This window comes from Diadema antillarum, unplaced genomic scaffold (genome assembly GCF_040938485.1).
Source record: "Diadema antillarum isolate AM-2024a unplaced genomic scaffold, OU_Dant_1.0 scf00000166, whole genome shotgun sequence".
NCBI classification, from domain to species: Eukaryota; Metazoa; Echinodermata; class Echinoidea; order Diadematoida; family Diadematidae; genus Diadema; species Diadema antillarum.
Genome location: NW_027271055.1, coordinates 315,085 through 332,200, shown reverse-complemented (window position 1 = coordinate 332,200; position 17,116 = coordinate 315,085). Strand labels below are relative to the sequence as shown.

Sequence of the window (17,116 nt, the reverse complement as noted above, 5' to 3'; positions counted from 1 at the left end):
TAGATTTGTGTTACGTTCAACACCAGGTAACACCCACCAATCAAATGTACAACATGTTGTCTGTCGTACTGTCCGTCCAATGCGTCTCCATCTCGAAAAAGAATAAAAAATGATTTTGTTCTGTCTATTCAGGTATGGTTGGGAATTACATTTTTAGACCAGACTTTTCAATGACTTTGTTTTTTTCAGTTGAAAGTTATTTTGTTTTTGTTTGGAGTTTTGCTCTATTTGTACGTGGTCAAAGCCCAACTGTGATGTAGTGTCCTGCAAATCTTATAAATGTTTACCAACTCTTCTACCATTACCATTGAATTGCATATTTTCTTTTTTCTCATACTTTTGTGGATATTCTGTAAAAACTGGTACAACAGGCAACCATATTTTGCCACAGTGACGATGTCTTGTGTCGTGGTAATGTCATATTTGGTGCAGGATCTATCAGAGTTCAAGGCCATGGTTGGCTGTGTCTTCTCGAGGCTACTGGACACCAAAGTGATGGCCAACACACAGCCGTTCAAGGTAGGTGTATCCAGTGGTTCTATGATATTTGCTCCTGCGACAATTGAATTGCTCCCATGAAATAATTGCACTCTGAGCCAAACGTGAATTCTACCCACAAACATAACATTAACCCTAATCCTGATCCACATGTCAAACTAGACCTAAAACCCTATCACAACCCTATCCTGAAAATAAGACCGGAGCAATTGTCGCAGGAGCAAATGTGGTGTCACTCTATCAAGTTGTACTAGTGTGTATCATAGTCTCATTCAGAGACCCAAAGTTGAAATAAAAACCTAAACATGAAACAGCTATGTGTTCCAAAAGTGTGGGTTAAAATGTTCACATGTTAAGATATTAGAATGTGGAGCTCCAATTTAGGCAACTATCTTTGCCAAATGTGTGGGTTAAGATGTTAAAATGTTAAAATATTAAAATGTAGAGCTTCGCATTAGACCACTATTTTTACCAACTGCGATAATAAATTGAGTGCAGACACCAGTATTTGTGTGCATGTGTGTGTGTGTGTGTGTGTATGGGGGGGGGGGAGGTTGGGACAGAAGAGTGTACCCCTTTCTGGCTTAGAGTTAAAACTATTCTCAACCCAATCCCCCTCTCCATCAAAATATTTATTCGGTTGTAATCAGTTGCACCATGCTCCAGAAATCGTCTTCCAAACATTCTTTGATTGGGCAAAAATGAGTTGTTCTTGGATTAGCAAAAAACAGTATTTGTTGCCAATACAAAAAGCAAAATTGGTATGACAAGTTGCCATGGACACCATTGCTTCATGCATGAAGTCATTTGCAAGCGTATGTTAGCGATGCAACCCGGCCCTTTCATGTGTAGCTTGGAATGCACAGCACTCCATGGATTGTAGCACAAAGTAATGTTCCCCATGCATTGTTATGTGTGCCTTTGTTGATCCACAATTTTTTGCCACGTCTCCATGTTCATGTGAAAAGATCTCCCCCTCCGAGTATCAAAGTCACTTTATGTTCTTATCTATTTTTCGTGATGGAATTTAAACCCTCTCACAGTGGAGGAACTTGTGTGGGCACCAATGTAATCTCTGTTGCGTGCACCATTGTGAATACTTTACTGAAGTGCACTGCAAGGCAGGTGAGAGGGAACCAGTGGCTATGGGAAAGCCAAGCAAAGTCATTGTTGGTTGGTATGGTGTCTTCTCAATGTGTAGAGTGCCAATTCCACATCCTGGTTAAGCTGACTTTAATCCTTTTTGCGCTTTGAGTGCTGAGACACAGAAAAGCCCATAGTGTTGTGCACACTGTCCAAAGTCCCGGGCACAGAAAGGGTTAATTGGTGTTAAAGGGATGGTATCGTTTTGGGTGAAATGGGGCTTCAGGTTTCCAACCTTCCTTTTTTTTGTGACAGGACAGAATGAACCCGAGTATGAGAGAGAATCGTAACCCAAGCACACAAAATATTCTGCTTCATTCATTAATTCATTAATTTATTAATTGATTGATTGATTGATTGATTGATTGATTGATTGATTGATTGATTGATTGATTGATTGATTGATTGATTCTTTCATTCATTCATTCATTCATTCATTCATTCATTCATTCATTCATTCATTCATTCATTCATTCATTCATTCATTCATTCATTCATTCATTCATTCATTCATTCATTCATTCATTCATTCATTCATTCATTCATTCATTCATTCATTCATTCATTCATTCATTCCATTCATTCATTCACTCATTCACTCATTCACTCATTCACTCATTCACTCATTCACTCATTTACTCATTCACTCACTCACTCACTCACTCACTCACTCACTCACTGCAAGGGGCAGGGTGTGCTACCCAGTGAAGAGGTCCACCCCAAATATGCACAAGTCATACAACCTGTTCCCATAGAAGACCGGCAGCACTATGATTGTGCATCTGAATATAAGTTAGCCAACTGTCTTGTTTTGTACAGATGGAAAATAGGGACAAACGAACAAACAAACAAAACATCACATAACTTTAGTAGATTTCATATACTGTAAATTGAGGAATGTTTGCATGCATTTTAATTTCGCGAATTTGGCGAGCGCCAAGATTTGCAAAATTAAAATGCAAGCGAAATTTCTTTTCTACACTATATGCATTGAACGCCAGTGGCAATTCGCAAGTATTTCATGCCACAGAAAATGTTGTTAGCTCAAATTCATGAAAATTTTGTGCTGTGAATATATCATGTTTAATAGTATTTCATATTTCCAGACTGGTTTTGAGGAGACTTCAACCAGTCTGCTTCTGTGATTGTTGTTGATATCTCATAAAATCAACCTGAACTTGCTGTGTAAACTCACTCAGAGAAAAGTGGCAGTGTAGAGTAGTGTACATGCTGTTATCTTCTCCTGTCTCTTAGGAGCTGTTCACGATGCATGCACTCTCAGATCTACTGAACAAATGCCAGGAGGAGCCATTCAAGAAACCAAATATCGGTGAGTGGATGCGTACAACCTCTTTATTGACAGGTCAATCCTCTATGGCTTCTTCCTTTGCAATCACTTTTTTTGAAGCTGAACCTAAAATGATTGATTGTGATGTCAGTGATTAGAGTGGCATAGCGATGATATGAAATGTAAACATTTCATCTGCAATCATATTCAAAAGATATCCACTGCCATATATTCTATATAATGGAGGCAGCCTGATATAGAAGATGAGATCTCAAATGCACATAGCTCTCTTGAGAGGCAGTTGATTTGTGTCAATAAGTTCTGAGTGACTAGTTTTATAGCAGCTAAGTATCTGTTCTGCTCAGCACTGCCAAGCCAAATATGTTGATATTTTGTGCAGTTTGCTGTGAGTTAGATGACCATGAGTTTGCTTTATCTACCCAGAGAAGGAAAATGTGTTGTCAGTGGTTAGAGTGCCTGTTGTTTATTTCCTCAGCACCATTATGTTCCTTTCCTTCCTGCAATTACCATCACATGCGGTTTTCATATTTGCGTAAGCGTGGTGTAAACTTTTGAGCTCTGTTTGCACCTACTCAATGAATTTCCAGAAATCGTGCAAGGTCTCCAAGTTTTATGAAGCTGTTTGTATTTAAATCAGATATATTTTCTTCCCCATGTGCTCTTTTTCTGCCCAAATTTCCATAAAATTATGTGCATCATGCAAAGGCATAGACTTGCATACGTATGCATATTTTAAAGACTTTGAATATGCTCTGTATACACGACATATTTCGTTATAAAGATGTTATTTCTGCAAACTTTGTGAGTCAACTGTCATGCACGGAAAATTGACAACTCACAAAAATATTGCCAGCCATAACACAAATGCTGTGAATATTGCCTGCATGGAAAACAATCAAAAGCTTTTCTACTGAAATGTGATGATCATCTTCTTTCTCATTTCATCATTTTAGTTCTTGATTGCAAATTCATCCACAAGTGAATTTGTCTTTCAAACTCCAATTCGTGATATATTGTACATGCAAAATATATGCCGTATACATTACATTTGGGTGTGAATGCTGGCTGACATGCACATTGCCATCTTTTGAATTCACAGTGATACCTTCCCACTTCCCGGACTACACGACCAGCGAGAAGTTCCACGAGGCCGCCTATGATGCCTACGTGACTGGAGTGTGCTTTGCCACCATGGCCAACTATCTGGGGACGTTCTTGACTCCGCCCAAGCCCAGGGTGTCCCCAACCTCCAATCTCATAGAGCCGTTTCTGAACAAGTAAGAGCAGTGTCCAGTCTATCTGTCTCTTTTTATCAAAACAAGGAAAATTGTATCAAAAATATCTGGCAAAAGGGATCCTTTTCATGAAGTCATCACATAAAAGTCTTTACTTAAATCTTGGAATGGCCGAAGTTGCTCATATGTAGCTATGAGAGTCTTTCAAAGAGAAGTAAAATCCATTTCATGAAGTCTCTCATAAGTGTGTGTTATGAGTGAAAAGTCTCTCATAATAAGACTTTCATGAAAGTACCCCTGATCACAGAAATGTGATTTCTTGGTTGTTGAGTTGATTAAATGTTTGTTTTTTTATTCCACATAAGTATGTGTTGTGTCTCCATCCTTACAAGAAACATAAGTCAGGAAAGAATCTTGCACCATGATGTAAAGGTTCCATGAATTTGATAACAATCCATGTTGCAACTCACTAGCCATCCTTTCCCGCGTTTCACTCCCATCATGAAGTAGTCTTAATTCATACTTTTTTACATATTATTTTCTTTTTCATAAGAATAGCCACCAAAACAGTATGTTTATTTGTGTGTGTGTCTGTTTGTAGCCATAGGTGCCAGGTTAAAATCAGGTACACGGAAATATGGAACACCGATATCTATTTAGACCACATGATTAATGAGAAAAAAAAAAGAAGAAAAGAAATAAGATTAGAAATGTTGTAAAAGAGAAAGAGAAAAATCTAGTACACGGGAGATAAAAATTAATAATTTTTTTTTTTCGTGTGTGTGTGTTTGGTATTCAGTAATTGCATTTTATTTCGTTTAGAAAGGTGGTTTTTCTATTATGTTGTCATAGAGGGGCCATTAACCTGTTTTGTGCCAAGCACATGGCCTCACTTGCCTATCTTTTATTCATAAGCATTCAATAATCCATGCAACCTTGGCCTACTTGTAGATTATCAAGTCCACTCAGGTATAGCAATACGCCAGAATCCACGGTGACACAGTAGGGATGGGGTATCAGGTTATCGTTATTTATGGACAATTGGGTTCCAGACATCCGTGCAAGTTGACAAAGAAAGCGTCCCAGCCTGGATGCTAATCGGGGGAACAAAACACATTAAGAGAAACTCTATGTACCATGGACGGTGGAAACCCCCTGTGTGCCACATTATTCTGAGATACCAACATAGTCATGCTTTGAGAAAACATTCTGTTTTTCAAATCTATGTTACTTCTACAAATGTATATAGATTTTCGTTAAGCTGGAGTTGAGCAAAGTTGTAGAGAAACTGCCAAGCTTTAATTTGATTAAAATTGTGAGACATATCGATGATTGTTTTTCTTTGAAATGACCAGTAGCTACATTACTGTAAAGGCGTGACGAGCACACAAAGCAGTGACAAAAGCATAGAATTTACACACAAATCTATAAGGGAACATCGCTTGATGGTCAATCACCACATAAAAATGCAAGCTATATGTGAGACGAACGGAAGCGCGAGAAAAGCTTTCATTGTACTGCGGCATTTAGCGATTTATTGATCGATTGGGCGTGCTTGTGGGCTTGAGCAGAATATGTGAAGTTGGCATGCTGTCGATTGAGTTGGACGTGTAAATGTGGCACATGAAGAATTAAAAGGAGATGGCAGTTTCACCACTGAAAGAAAGAAATGAAGTCCCCATCTACATTTTAATCCATTCAGGATGAAAGGATTTTGCCATAACATTATGTTCCCCATAGACACCTGCCCGCCTATACTCAGGGACTAGTCTTCAACACGAAAAGTGTGCAATTCCCACATGAAGAGCAGATTTCCTTTTTCTTCTTTTAAAGAGGGCTTCACCTTCCTTAATGTACATTAACTAATAGTTTTTGTGAAGTGTGGGTCTTTATTTTGCGGTGAAACGTTTGCCCAGTTTATATTAGTATCATTGGTGCAACAAAGTGATGTGGATATGGAAGGCTCATTGTATGCAGCATGGTACATGTGTCAGACCTACATTACTTCTACGCGCCACTGCCAATCACGTGCACCACTCACTTTTACGCTATCGCATTTCATAAGTAGAGCATTTGTCCTTCAGATACCGTCGCCAGTACAGCAACCTTAAAGGTTTTGCTGACAGCAGACAATTCCTCAATCCCACCCTCCGTTGTCCTTTCCAATGAGTGTTAAAGGACAAGTTCACCTTCGTAGACATGTGAGTTGAGTAAATGCAGCAATATTAGTAGAACACATTAGTGAGAGTTTGAGGAAAATCCGACAATCCGTTCAAAAGTTATGAATTTTTAAAGTTTCTGCTCAGTCATGGCTGGATGAGAAGACTACTATAGCTTGTGATGTCACATGAGTACAACGGTATAAAGAAAGTATAAAGAAAATTCACCTTATTTTCACTTTTCTCGTATAACAAAAGAACACTCGACTTCTCTCTTTCAGAAGGCAAGGGGAATAATGTTATCCTTAACATACATCAGTAACAAGTTCAAGAAATGTGCACTTTATTCAAAAAGTAAAATTTTGTGAAATTCTCTTTTTATTTTCATGTATCGTTGTACGCATGTGACAACACACACTGTAGTAGTCTTCTCATCCAGCAGTAATTGCACAGATACTTAAAAAATTCACAACTTTTGAACAGATTGTCGGATTTTCCTCAAACTTTCACTGATGTGTTTTACTAATATTGTTGCATTCACTCAATCCACATGTACATGAAGGTGAACTTGTCCTTTAAGTCCCAACAATGGCATGAACTCGCAATATTTTATTCTTTTTTTTATGCCTCCGTTTTGAATGTTCCCTATCATGCCAGGTTTTTCCACACTGGGTCTGTTGTAAAGGTCCTGTTGGTCCTTGAGTTTTGCCTCTTTTGTGATACATGCTTTATGCAACACCTCTCTTGTTCCATTGTTTTCCCTCCGTCTCTGTGCCTGGCAGTAAATGTAGTATATTTTGTGTATTTACACAATGTGGGTAAAGTTTTTTTGCAATTATACAAGTGAATATCTGAAGCAGATGTGATAATGGTAATGGCCTAATGGTAACATACACCAACTGAAAAGGGAGAATTGCCCAGTGATCAGTGGGGAAATGTACTTTGTACCATTCTTATTTTTACATTTATGACTTTTAAAACACATCTATATAGGATTTAAAGGCATTGGTCCTGTGGTTATGTACCCACAAGTATTTCATTGCTTTCATAGTGGCCACGTAAAACAGGTTGAAATAACAAAGTTTTGCTGTTTGGGAAAACATATTGCATAATTAGAAATAGAATATCAGTCTAATTTCCATCGCTACTGAGAGAGAGATATTTAGAGACTGTTTATTTACATTGTAATTTCAGTCCCTTCATATTATACAGGACTAAACCAGGGATCTAAAGAAATACCAACAAGCCATACGACTAAGGCAGGATTTTTTTTTTTTCACTGCCCAACATTTAGAAGTGTCAAGTGCAGACTTTGTTATTAAAAAAAAAGAAAAAAAAAAAACAGTCCTTCAATTTGGTATAGTTCTCACTTCTTAATTCTTTCAGGTTTTCTGTGATCTATAGTTTCAGCCTCAATATTCGTGCAATTCAGTGCAACCCTCTCTTTCGAACAAATTCTCCCATAACAAATATAGAATGTGTGGTATATTAGTGGGACATACGCATAACTTTTCCCAGTAAAAACAAGGTAGAGAGGCAGATTTGGCTATTGTGTTACTATGGATTTTCCCCACCTATAGAAACAAGATGAAAAGTGATAGATTTGACCATTATATGTAAAACCATGGTTTCCCCAATGATGTCATCAGTTTGTCACTATCAACTTCCTCACCTTTGGTTGTCCTCCATCATTCTAAAGTTTGTTTGTTTTTGTTTCCCCTCATGCAGGATGTTTATTCACAGGATTGCTGATATTCCATACCTGAATCTTGCCGGGCCAGACTGTGAGTACCTCTGTCTTCTCTTTGCACTCATGATTTTAAAAGCATAGTTATTTACTGTAAAAGTGGATATTTTCATATGACTAATTTTTCGTGCTTGGCCAGGTAAGAAGAGTTTCGCATGTTATTTGATTCCACATAATCAAGACATCTACTGGAACGTATGGCAAGAAAAAATATTCACATGCTTTTACTTTTGTGCTGGTTTCTGGTTGCGCGAAATGTGCGAAAATTTCCACTTTTACAGTATGTCTGTGTGTGCATGCAATCGCATAGTGCACATCTTTATTGTCTGTGTAGAATGTATGTATGCTGTCTTCATATAAATACAGACATACAGTAAATGCATCTACATGTACCATACATAAAAATGTTCGTGTGTGTATGTGTGTATATGTGTGTGTGTATACGTGTGCATATAATAGAGAGATGCATGTATGTGACCCCTCTTCGTGACAACTTGTGGAAAAAGATCTCAGACTATATCCAATCTTATACTTTTTTTTTTGGAGATCAAACGATTTATTTTTTTTTTTTGAGTACTCATGCTTTTCTTATAATGGTATATTGTTCAATTTCTTATGTAACATTTCATTGTAGTGCTTCTGAGCTCCATAATCCTCATAATTAACTGAAAGATTTATATTTACCATAACTCGGTTTTGAAAGAAAATTAAACAAAAATGAAAGAAATTTCAAAATATTTTCACTTTTCTAGCGTGATAAAAGAGCACTAGACTTAGCTCTTTCTTTCTTTCAGAAAGCAGGGGGAATGATATAACCAGTGACATATGTCAGTATTCACAAGTCCATGGAATGTGCACTACTTACATGAAGTGAAATTGTGTAGAATTTTCTAAGGTTTACAGTGTATATCATATATGATGTAATGATCTGTAGTAGTCTTCTGATCCAGTGATCTCTCACCAAAAGTTCAAAACTTCATAACTTTTGAATGGATTGTTCGAGTAATGTCCTAGTGCAACAAAAACATGATTTTAGACACAAGCACCATCATGTCTGCGCCATGGGTGTATGCAAGGGGGGGTCGGGAGGGTTGTACGACCCCCCCCCCCCCAAAAAAAAAAATTTCAAAAGGTCCACTTTTTGTAAAATACGTTTTTGTTTTTCGAGGGCTTTTTATCCTACATACGACAGGAAAAAAGGTCACTTTTGTATGCACCAAATGGCCCCATTTTAAGATATAAAATTCAAAACTCCCTACTGTGGGGGGGGGGGGGGGGGGGGGGGGGGGGACCACCCCCCTCCCACACCCTTCCCCCGCTCGGTCGCTCCGCTCCCTCACAAAGGTAAAGGTCCAAAAATTGTGATTACGACCCCCCCAGAAAAAAATCCTGGATACACCCCTGTGCGCACTATGCATGTAAACTCACATCCTATATAAACATCGGGATTGGAGTTAATATTTTCATGTGTTATCAAATTCGCAAATAACACCTGACTAGAAAAAATTATGAAAATCAAAACTTTGCAAAATATGGCATAATGCAGTATACTGTCACTACTGTTATACAAGGAATGTTCGCATGCATAATTTTAAGAATTTCGCGAGCGCCAAGATTTGCGAAATTAACATGCACTCAAAAGTTCTTGTCTACACTATATGCAGTAAATGCCAGTGGCTGTTCGCGAAAATTCCATGCTGCAAAAAAGGCCGTCGGCTCCAATTCGCGAAAAAATTCATGCCGCGAATATATCATGTTTTACAGTATCATAGTCAACAAAAGGTACTTTACTGTTCAACACATATTAAAGTACCAAAGTGATGAATACAAATTCAATGAAATGTGTAGACTCCTATGCTAAAAAAAAGAAAAAGAAAAAAAATGCATTGGATATATCTGTTGAGATATTGACAGTTTTAAATACTGATCATTTCACAGTGTCCATTTCACACCCTGAATAATTCAATCCCCTACTGCACTGCTGGTGAAGTTTTGCTCCATGTGATGCCAATTTGAGGATCACTATTTGAAAGGAACGACAAGAAAATATATTGCCACCTAAACAGCAACAACAGCAACAAGTCAATATTTTATTGCAGTCAGTTAGCAATAGATCTGTGATCCTGGATGCATGCAGCTATATAGCCATTGTGCGAGGCTATGAAACAATACTCCTAGTAATTGGAGAAAAAAAATGTGTGTGTGTTTTTTTTTTCTCATGCTCTTGATATTTGCATCCACAAAAACCAGGCTACAAAGTTATGACTGACTTGTCATTGATGGATATGAGGTGATATGAGGCATTTCTATTTATAAAGTGGTTTGATTGATTATTTCAGTGTGTCGTTATTTTTCATTCCCCGAGGACTCTGTTCCACGCTCTACATGGCATGACCATATCTCTTTCGTCACAGTCTGCTTATGAAGGGCAGTCTCGATGAGTTTCCTCATTTTTTTATTCTTTACCCCATTACACATAGGAATGTGAAATTTTCTTCTGATTTTTTTAAAACTCTTTATGTGCCATGGTGTACCCCATGTATGCTACATCATACTGAGACACCAACGTAATCATGCTATGAGAAAGCATTCATTTTTTTCCCCAAATCTATGTAACTTTTATAGATTTCTGTGAAGTTGAATATGCATTGAGCAGAGTTGTAGAGACCAACAAACTTTGCTTTGACGTAAATTGTATGACAAATCTATGAGTCTTTTTCTATCAAAGGACCAGTAGCTACATTACTGTAAAGGCATGACTTTGCACTCAAAAAAAGTAACAGAAACTTGTAATTTACACGCAAATTGAGTAAGGAACACAGCTTGCTAGTCAATCACTACATAAAATGCAAGCTACATTGTATCATACGAGAGGAATGGAATCGCGAGATATGCTTTTATTGTACTGTGGCATTCGGCGATTTATCGATCGGTTTGGGCGGGTTTGTGCGTGTGAGCAGAATATGTGAATTTGGCACACCATCGACTAAGCCGGGTGTGTGAACGTGGCACATAAATAGTTAATTTATCCCCCCCCCCCCCCCCAAAAAAAAAAAAAAAAAAAGAAAAAAAAGAAAAAAAAGAAAAAAAAAGTGATCTCACCCAGTCATTCCATCACTACAGTTGTATGTCACCCAGGGTTCCTCAGGCATTTGTGCTCATTTGGTAGCCTATCATTCCATCCTTATTAACCCTTTATGTACCAGGGACTTTAGACATAGTGAACAATGCTACTTGGACTTTCTGTGCCAATTGGTACTCAAAGCACACAAAAGGTTAAATTCCATTAAAGATATATGCAAAAACCAATTGTGTTTAAAGGGACTGTACAGTACTGGTTGAGGTGGGGATTCATGTTTTGAACATTCCTAAGTGAGAGAATGAGAAACCTCTTATGAAATATGAAAGAGCATGTAATTTTAAGAAGGATTCAACATTTATTTGATGAAAATTCAAATGGCTGAGATATCCAAAAAAGTGATAATGATAAAAGGCGACAGGCCACGCCTTTTGTGACCGTGCCCCTCAAAACGAACATAAAGTCGCACACACTGATTTTGCGTGAGGACTGAAAATAAGTGAAATGGGTCAACCTAGCCGAACTTCACTTTTTCATATTTTCTGAAAGAGCAGGTCTTCTTTTACATTATGCTAAAATTTGGTATCATAAAACAGGCAGGAAAGTGTGGTTTTTTTTGCAGTTTATCTCAAACATTTTTGGTAGAATAGTGTGATTAGGTGTGTCTTTAGAATCCCTTTTTCATTTCTGAAAAACCTTGTCCACACTCTTCACTTTCAACTCTAATAACTTTTGAAAGGATAGTGCTACTGCTTTGAAAGTTGGCATTAATTATGGACAGAATGTGTTAATGAGGCATGCTTAATTTCAGTTTAATCTGATAATCCCGTCATTGTTGTTACTGGGGGTTTACTTCCTGTTTTTTGTCCCATTCATCACACAGCCAGCACGGTTTGGTAAAAGATTAAGCACTTGAATAGACACTGTACTTCAGAGCCTCTTTTCTCAGTTCCCACTTTTCCTGAGTTTGTGCTTTCTTTCCAATATTTAGATAGGTTAGGAGAGTCCATTTGATTTGAGTTATACATCATTTTAAAGCTTAAAGTCTGCTCTTTCAGAATATGGTCTTAACTAAAAATTCATGTCAGGCGACTTTTTGTTTGTTTTGAGGTGCAGGGTCACTTTTATTAGTATCTCTTTGTTTCACCTTGTTTTTTTTATATCTCAGCCATTCCAAGACTGATTTTCATCAAATAAACTTTGAATCCTCTTAGAGTGGCATGCTCTGTACCATTTCATAAACTGTGGTTTCTTGGTATCTTGCAAAAAGTTACAAGCCAAATCCTCAGCTCCACCAATACTGTATTATCCCTTTAAATTCATTCAAAAATATGCATGCAAAAACCAATTGTGTTAAATTTCAGCCGAGCATACATTGACCTGACATAAGAGGGCAATTGTCTGTTTAGATTTCAACCTTCTTACCTTTCTGAGATAATTACTTTTTGATGTGATTTATTGAAATTAAATGTTAAAGTACAAGTACATCTGTACATGTGATATGATGTTGTTGATGTTGGTATTTTTATTGCGCTACCAAGTCAGTGGTTAATTGCCTGTGAGAAAAGTTTGTCAATTTGTAATATACCCAGATATAGTGCTCAAATGGCATCATACATGTATGGAATTTTATATACTTTATTTTGGGTGATGTAGAATATTATGTTTAAATCAGGTTAACTTAGGATCCTGCATGCTGTTATGAATGTATTCTTTGTTGTTGTTGTTTTTTTATTCCGTCAGTATTGACTATCTTTTGCCTTTGTAGTCAGGCATGGTTACAGCTGTACATAAAACGGTCCAAAAAGCAAAAATTTGTATTTAAAAAGTGCTCTTTTCACATTTACAATATTGGTCATTTTGTTGTGGTACATTGTAGGTTGAGCATTTATTCCATTTCCCTCTACCTGTAATTCTGTACTTATGCACAGAAAAATCTTCAGGAAAGATTATTATCTTTCATGTTTACATGATACAGTACAGCAAAAAAGGAGAAAGATAGGTGAATAGATGGATGGTTATGCTCACATGAAAAGAGGAATTCAAGTGTAACGCATACGATGTCAGTATGAATTATCCCTTTTTATCACAATCTGCCGCTCTTCATTGAGTGATTGAGTAAAGTCTCACCATCGTACACCACCATCTCACTTTAACAATACGCTCAAAATGCATTCACGCACAAATACGTAGCTCCTTTCTCGGAACACTGGGATGTTGCTCTGTTTGCGATGGCTCATCGGCATGACAACAAAAGTGCATGGCCGGGATGTCACTCGCTCCAGGGTTGCCACAGGGTCTCATCTCCCCCTTTTGCGTGTCAGTCGATCTGAAGTGAGCGACCATGGCGATGAATAGAACAATGTTGTACGTGCCGTGTCATCTCATGTCACGTTGCTCTTTGTCCGTGATGAGCGTCGGCTGACTGTGCACTTATGTATTTGTCAAAGAAATTCTTCTAGTGGCTGCAGATAGCATTGAACAAAAATGTCCAAAAAAAAAGAAAATTAGAAATTCATATTTTTCACTACATTCCCAGTATTATTGATCTGAAAGCCCCTAATTTGAAAGGTAGGTTTCATGTGCATAGTGCTTCAATCCCTGTATCGAAAGAAAGTAGAATTATAAGGAACTCCACCTCCCCCCCCCCCCCCCCCCCCCCGAAAAAGAAAAAACAAAATCATTTTGTGTTAGTTATATATAAGGGCAATTCCACGGTAACTCGCGTTACAAATAATGGGTACATTTTGGGGATAATGTGCCAATATCTTTGTAATTGGTAGGATCTACAAGTTACTTTTTTCATCATGGGTTAAGTACACATACACCAACTAAATGAATCCAAAAAGAAAAATAAAGGACAAACATGTTGGGATTCTTGAATCATTTAATTTCGGTAACTCGCGTTACACAAAAAGGACATGGTCAATTCTATGAAGACCTCTTTTTGGAAAGTCTCCTCATACTAGACAATCTTGATAAAAGTTTTCCTACCTTGAATTGATAGTGGGTTAGGACTCATAAATTAACAATATCAAAGTTGAGTAACAATGACCCGGAAAAATGTAGGGAGCCTTTATGTCGGTAACTCGCGTTACGGTAACTCGCGTTACATTATGTCCACTAACACAGGGTGACACAAATTGATGACATACAATTGTTCTGATGGCACTGAATCTTGTGTTGAATAATCTGAGAGATGCTTATTTGTGTAGATAGTAAAACGAATAAATGTTAAACAAATATTTTACTTATAAACCCAATAGAAGAGTGTGTTTAAGACTAATAAGAGCTTCACTCCTCATAGAGACCTTGAATATGTTTGAATATATACTAGATGATATAGGTGTATTATTACATTGTAAGTTTCAGAGTGTAAAGATGAAAAATGTTGAAAGTCTTTTTAAAACAAAACATAAAAGTATCAAACCCTATATACAAGTTTACAAAACAGCTTACAATCTTTCAAAAATTCAAATCCTATCTTTGTGAGGAGTGAAAACTAGTACATTTCTTTGCAACTGATTGACAAAAAGACCAGTTCGTAATTCCACTTTGTGCATGAACAAAAAAAGATCATTTGTACGAACAGGCATTTTGGTTTGTAAATTCACTGACATAAGCATCTGTGATGTGATGATTATTCATGCGATCCTTATCTAAATGATGCTTGCCAGCGCATCCACCTGACAGCAAGAATGGTATTCTGCAATATAAACGGAAATAAGCTGTTACTGCATTCAATACAAAACAATGGAATGGATGCCTGCTAAATTATAAACTGATGGGAGTATTCTGATCCCCTAATAAAATGCATGTTCATTCTTTTTTTGAACAGAAGTTCCATAAATTGTTATGTCATGCAAGCTTATGCATTATGCTGCTTTGAAAACAAGTGAAGTGCCGAACCAACTGAGAAAAAAGAAAGGTCATTTGTACCAATGTGTACATGAGCTACAGTGTATACGAACTGGCTTATTACCCTACATCGACGTAAATAAGCACTGAATTGATCAGTGTTTTAGTAGTAGCCATAATAAAAAAGTCATGGGCATACATACTCAAGCAGTATTCAAACTTATGACCTCCTGATCACCGGACAGGTGTCATCTCCACTAGACCACCGTGCTTTCGCCTGACAGCAAGTGCTGGTTCTAATCCTTATAACATGCAGTGGGTACTGCGTAATTATTCAAATTCATGAAATTCTTCCGTTGAGATGTTTTCATTGCAACTGATTGACAAATTGCCCTACATCAACGTTCATAAGCTCACTGAATTGATCAGTGTTTTATTAGTAGCCATGATACAAAATCATGGGCATACATACTTGAGCAGGATTCGAACCCACAACCTCCTGATCTCCGGACAGGTGTCATTTTCAGTAGACCACCGAACAAGGATTAGAACCAACATTTGCTGTGCTTTATAGCATTCTGTAATAAGAATTCTGTAATACTGATGCAGGAAATTCAAAAGATAAATCTAATGGTCTCATTCACTGCTGGATACATGTACAGTATGCAGTGAAAGCCAGGCTAGACTCTTCAATGTGGCATGTGATCAGTGGCCTTGATGCTAATCACAGTTTATTAGGCTGCCCTCCTTTGTTTCAGTCCAGCATAGTGTGTATAGGCACTGCATTTGATTGTTTTCACCACAATCTAGCTCAATTAAGTGCTAAAATTTGCTTATGTTGGGGGAAACTTGTGTTTATAGTTGGTAACTCGCGTTACATGCCGGTAGCTCGCGTTACATGGTAACTCGCGTTACACTTTTCATTGACATTTTTTAATGTGATAACAGTGTTTATTCAAGTCAACATCCTGTGTACAGTATCAGGGTGTGATGAATTTAGAAAATTATGATTCCCAACAAATTACCTCCACTGCTTCCTTCAGAATGAAAAATATTTCTTGTTTCGGTAACTCGCGTTACGTGGCTCAAGGGCTGAACTTTCATGTGGTGATTACAATTTTTTGAAGGTGGCATAAAAATTTCCTCATGGGAGACTGAAGTAGAACCAATTTGCTTCTTTAAAATAAATTAATTGAAGTGCTAGCAGAATTTTTATATTAAAAAAAATTATATCAAGTTAAGCATGCATTTTAGCAATTTGGATGACTGAAAAATTGTCTTCAACATTTGTAGCTGTTTCTCGGGAAATATTTGACCGATTGATATAATTCTTTGAGTTTCTTTAACTTCAATATATGGGTAATACATAATGAGTAATTCTTTTGCAATATGATAAAGTTGAAATTTTAGTGCCATGTCCACATTCCCACGGAATTGCCCATAAGGGATTTAGACTTTTGTTCCCTTTAATCTTATGTGATATGTTTCAATACTCCACTATCAAATACAAAGTTAGAGCAAAGCTAAGAGGGAATAGAACAGAAAAGCCATACCTTTTCTAATTAGTTTCTTTAAAGTGTACTTACAAATGACTGAAATACTGTGAAACGAGGAATGTTCGCGTGCACTTTAATTTCGCGAATTTCGCGAGCGCCAAGATTCGCGAAATTGAAATGCACGCGAAATTTTTTGTTTACACTATACGCATTGAACGCCAGTGGCAATTCGTGAAAATTTCATGCCACGAAAAAGGCTGTCGGCTCCAATTCGCAAAAATTTCGCGCCGCGAATATATCATGTTTTACAGTTCTGTCAGAAATGACGAGGGAAAAATATCTTTGTGGTTTATATTGAGGTTTTAGAGATCCAGGGTAGCCTACATTGTGTTCCAGAAGTTCTTACTAACCATGATGACCTTATGTGAACTATACACAAACGTAACATGATATGATGCATTATGGTCAATATTGCAGTATCAATATACCCGGTTTTGCTATTGTATGGGCTGAAATACATATTGCACAGTATGTTGGATGTTTGCAGGCACTGCACTGTGTAATGATGCCAGGATTTATCAGACCGTGAAAT

General features: G+C 37.3%; 1 protein-coding gene across 1 annotated transcript in view; it reads left to right on the top strand.

Annotated features, from left to right (window-relative positions):
* Positions 1-17,116, top strand: part of LOC139722484 (poly(A)-specific ribonuclease PARN-like) — a 64,972-nt gene that overhangs the window by 19,107 nt on the left and 28,749 nt on the right. The window contains exons 12-15 of the mRNA XM_071633774.1: positions 433-519; positions 2,896-2,971; positions 4,050-4,227; positions 8,073-8,128. Of these exons, the coding sequence (XP_071489875.1) occupies positions 433-519; positions 2,896-2,971; positions 4,050-4,227; positions 8,073-8,128 (397 nt within the window). The remainder of the gene's footprint in view (positions 1-432; positions 520-2,895; positions 2,972-4,049; positions 4,228-8,072; positions 8,129-17,116) is intronic.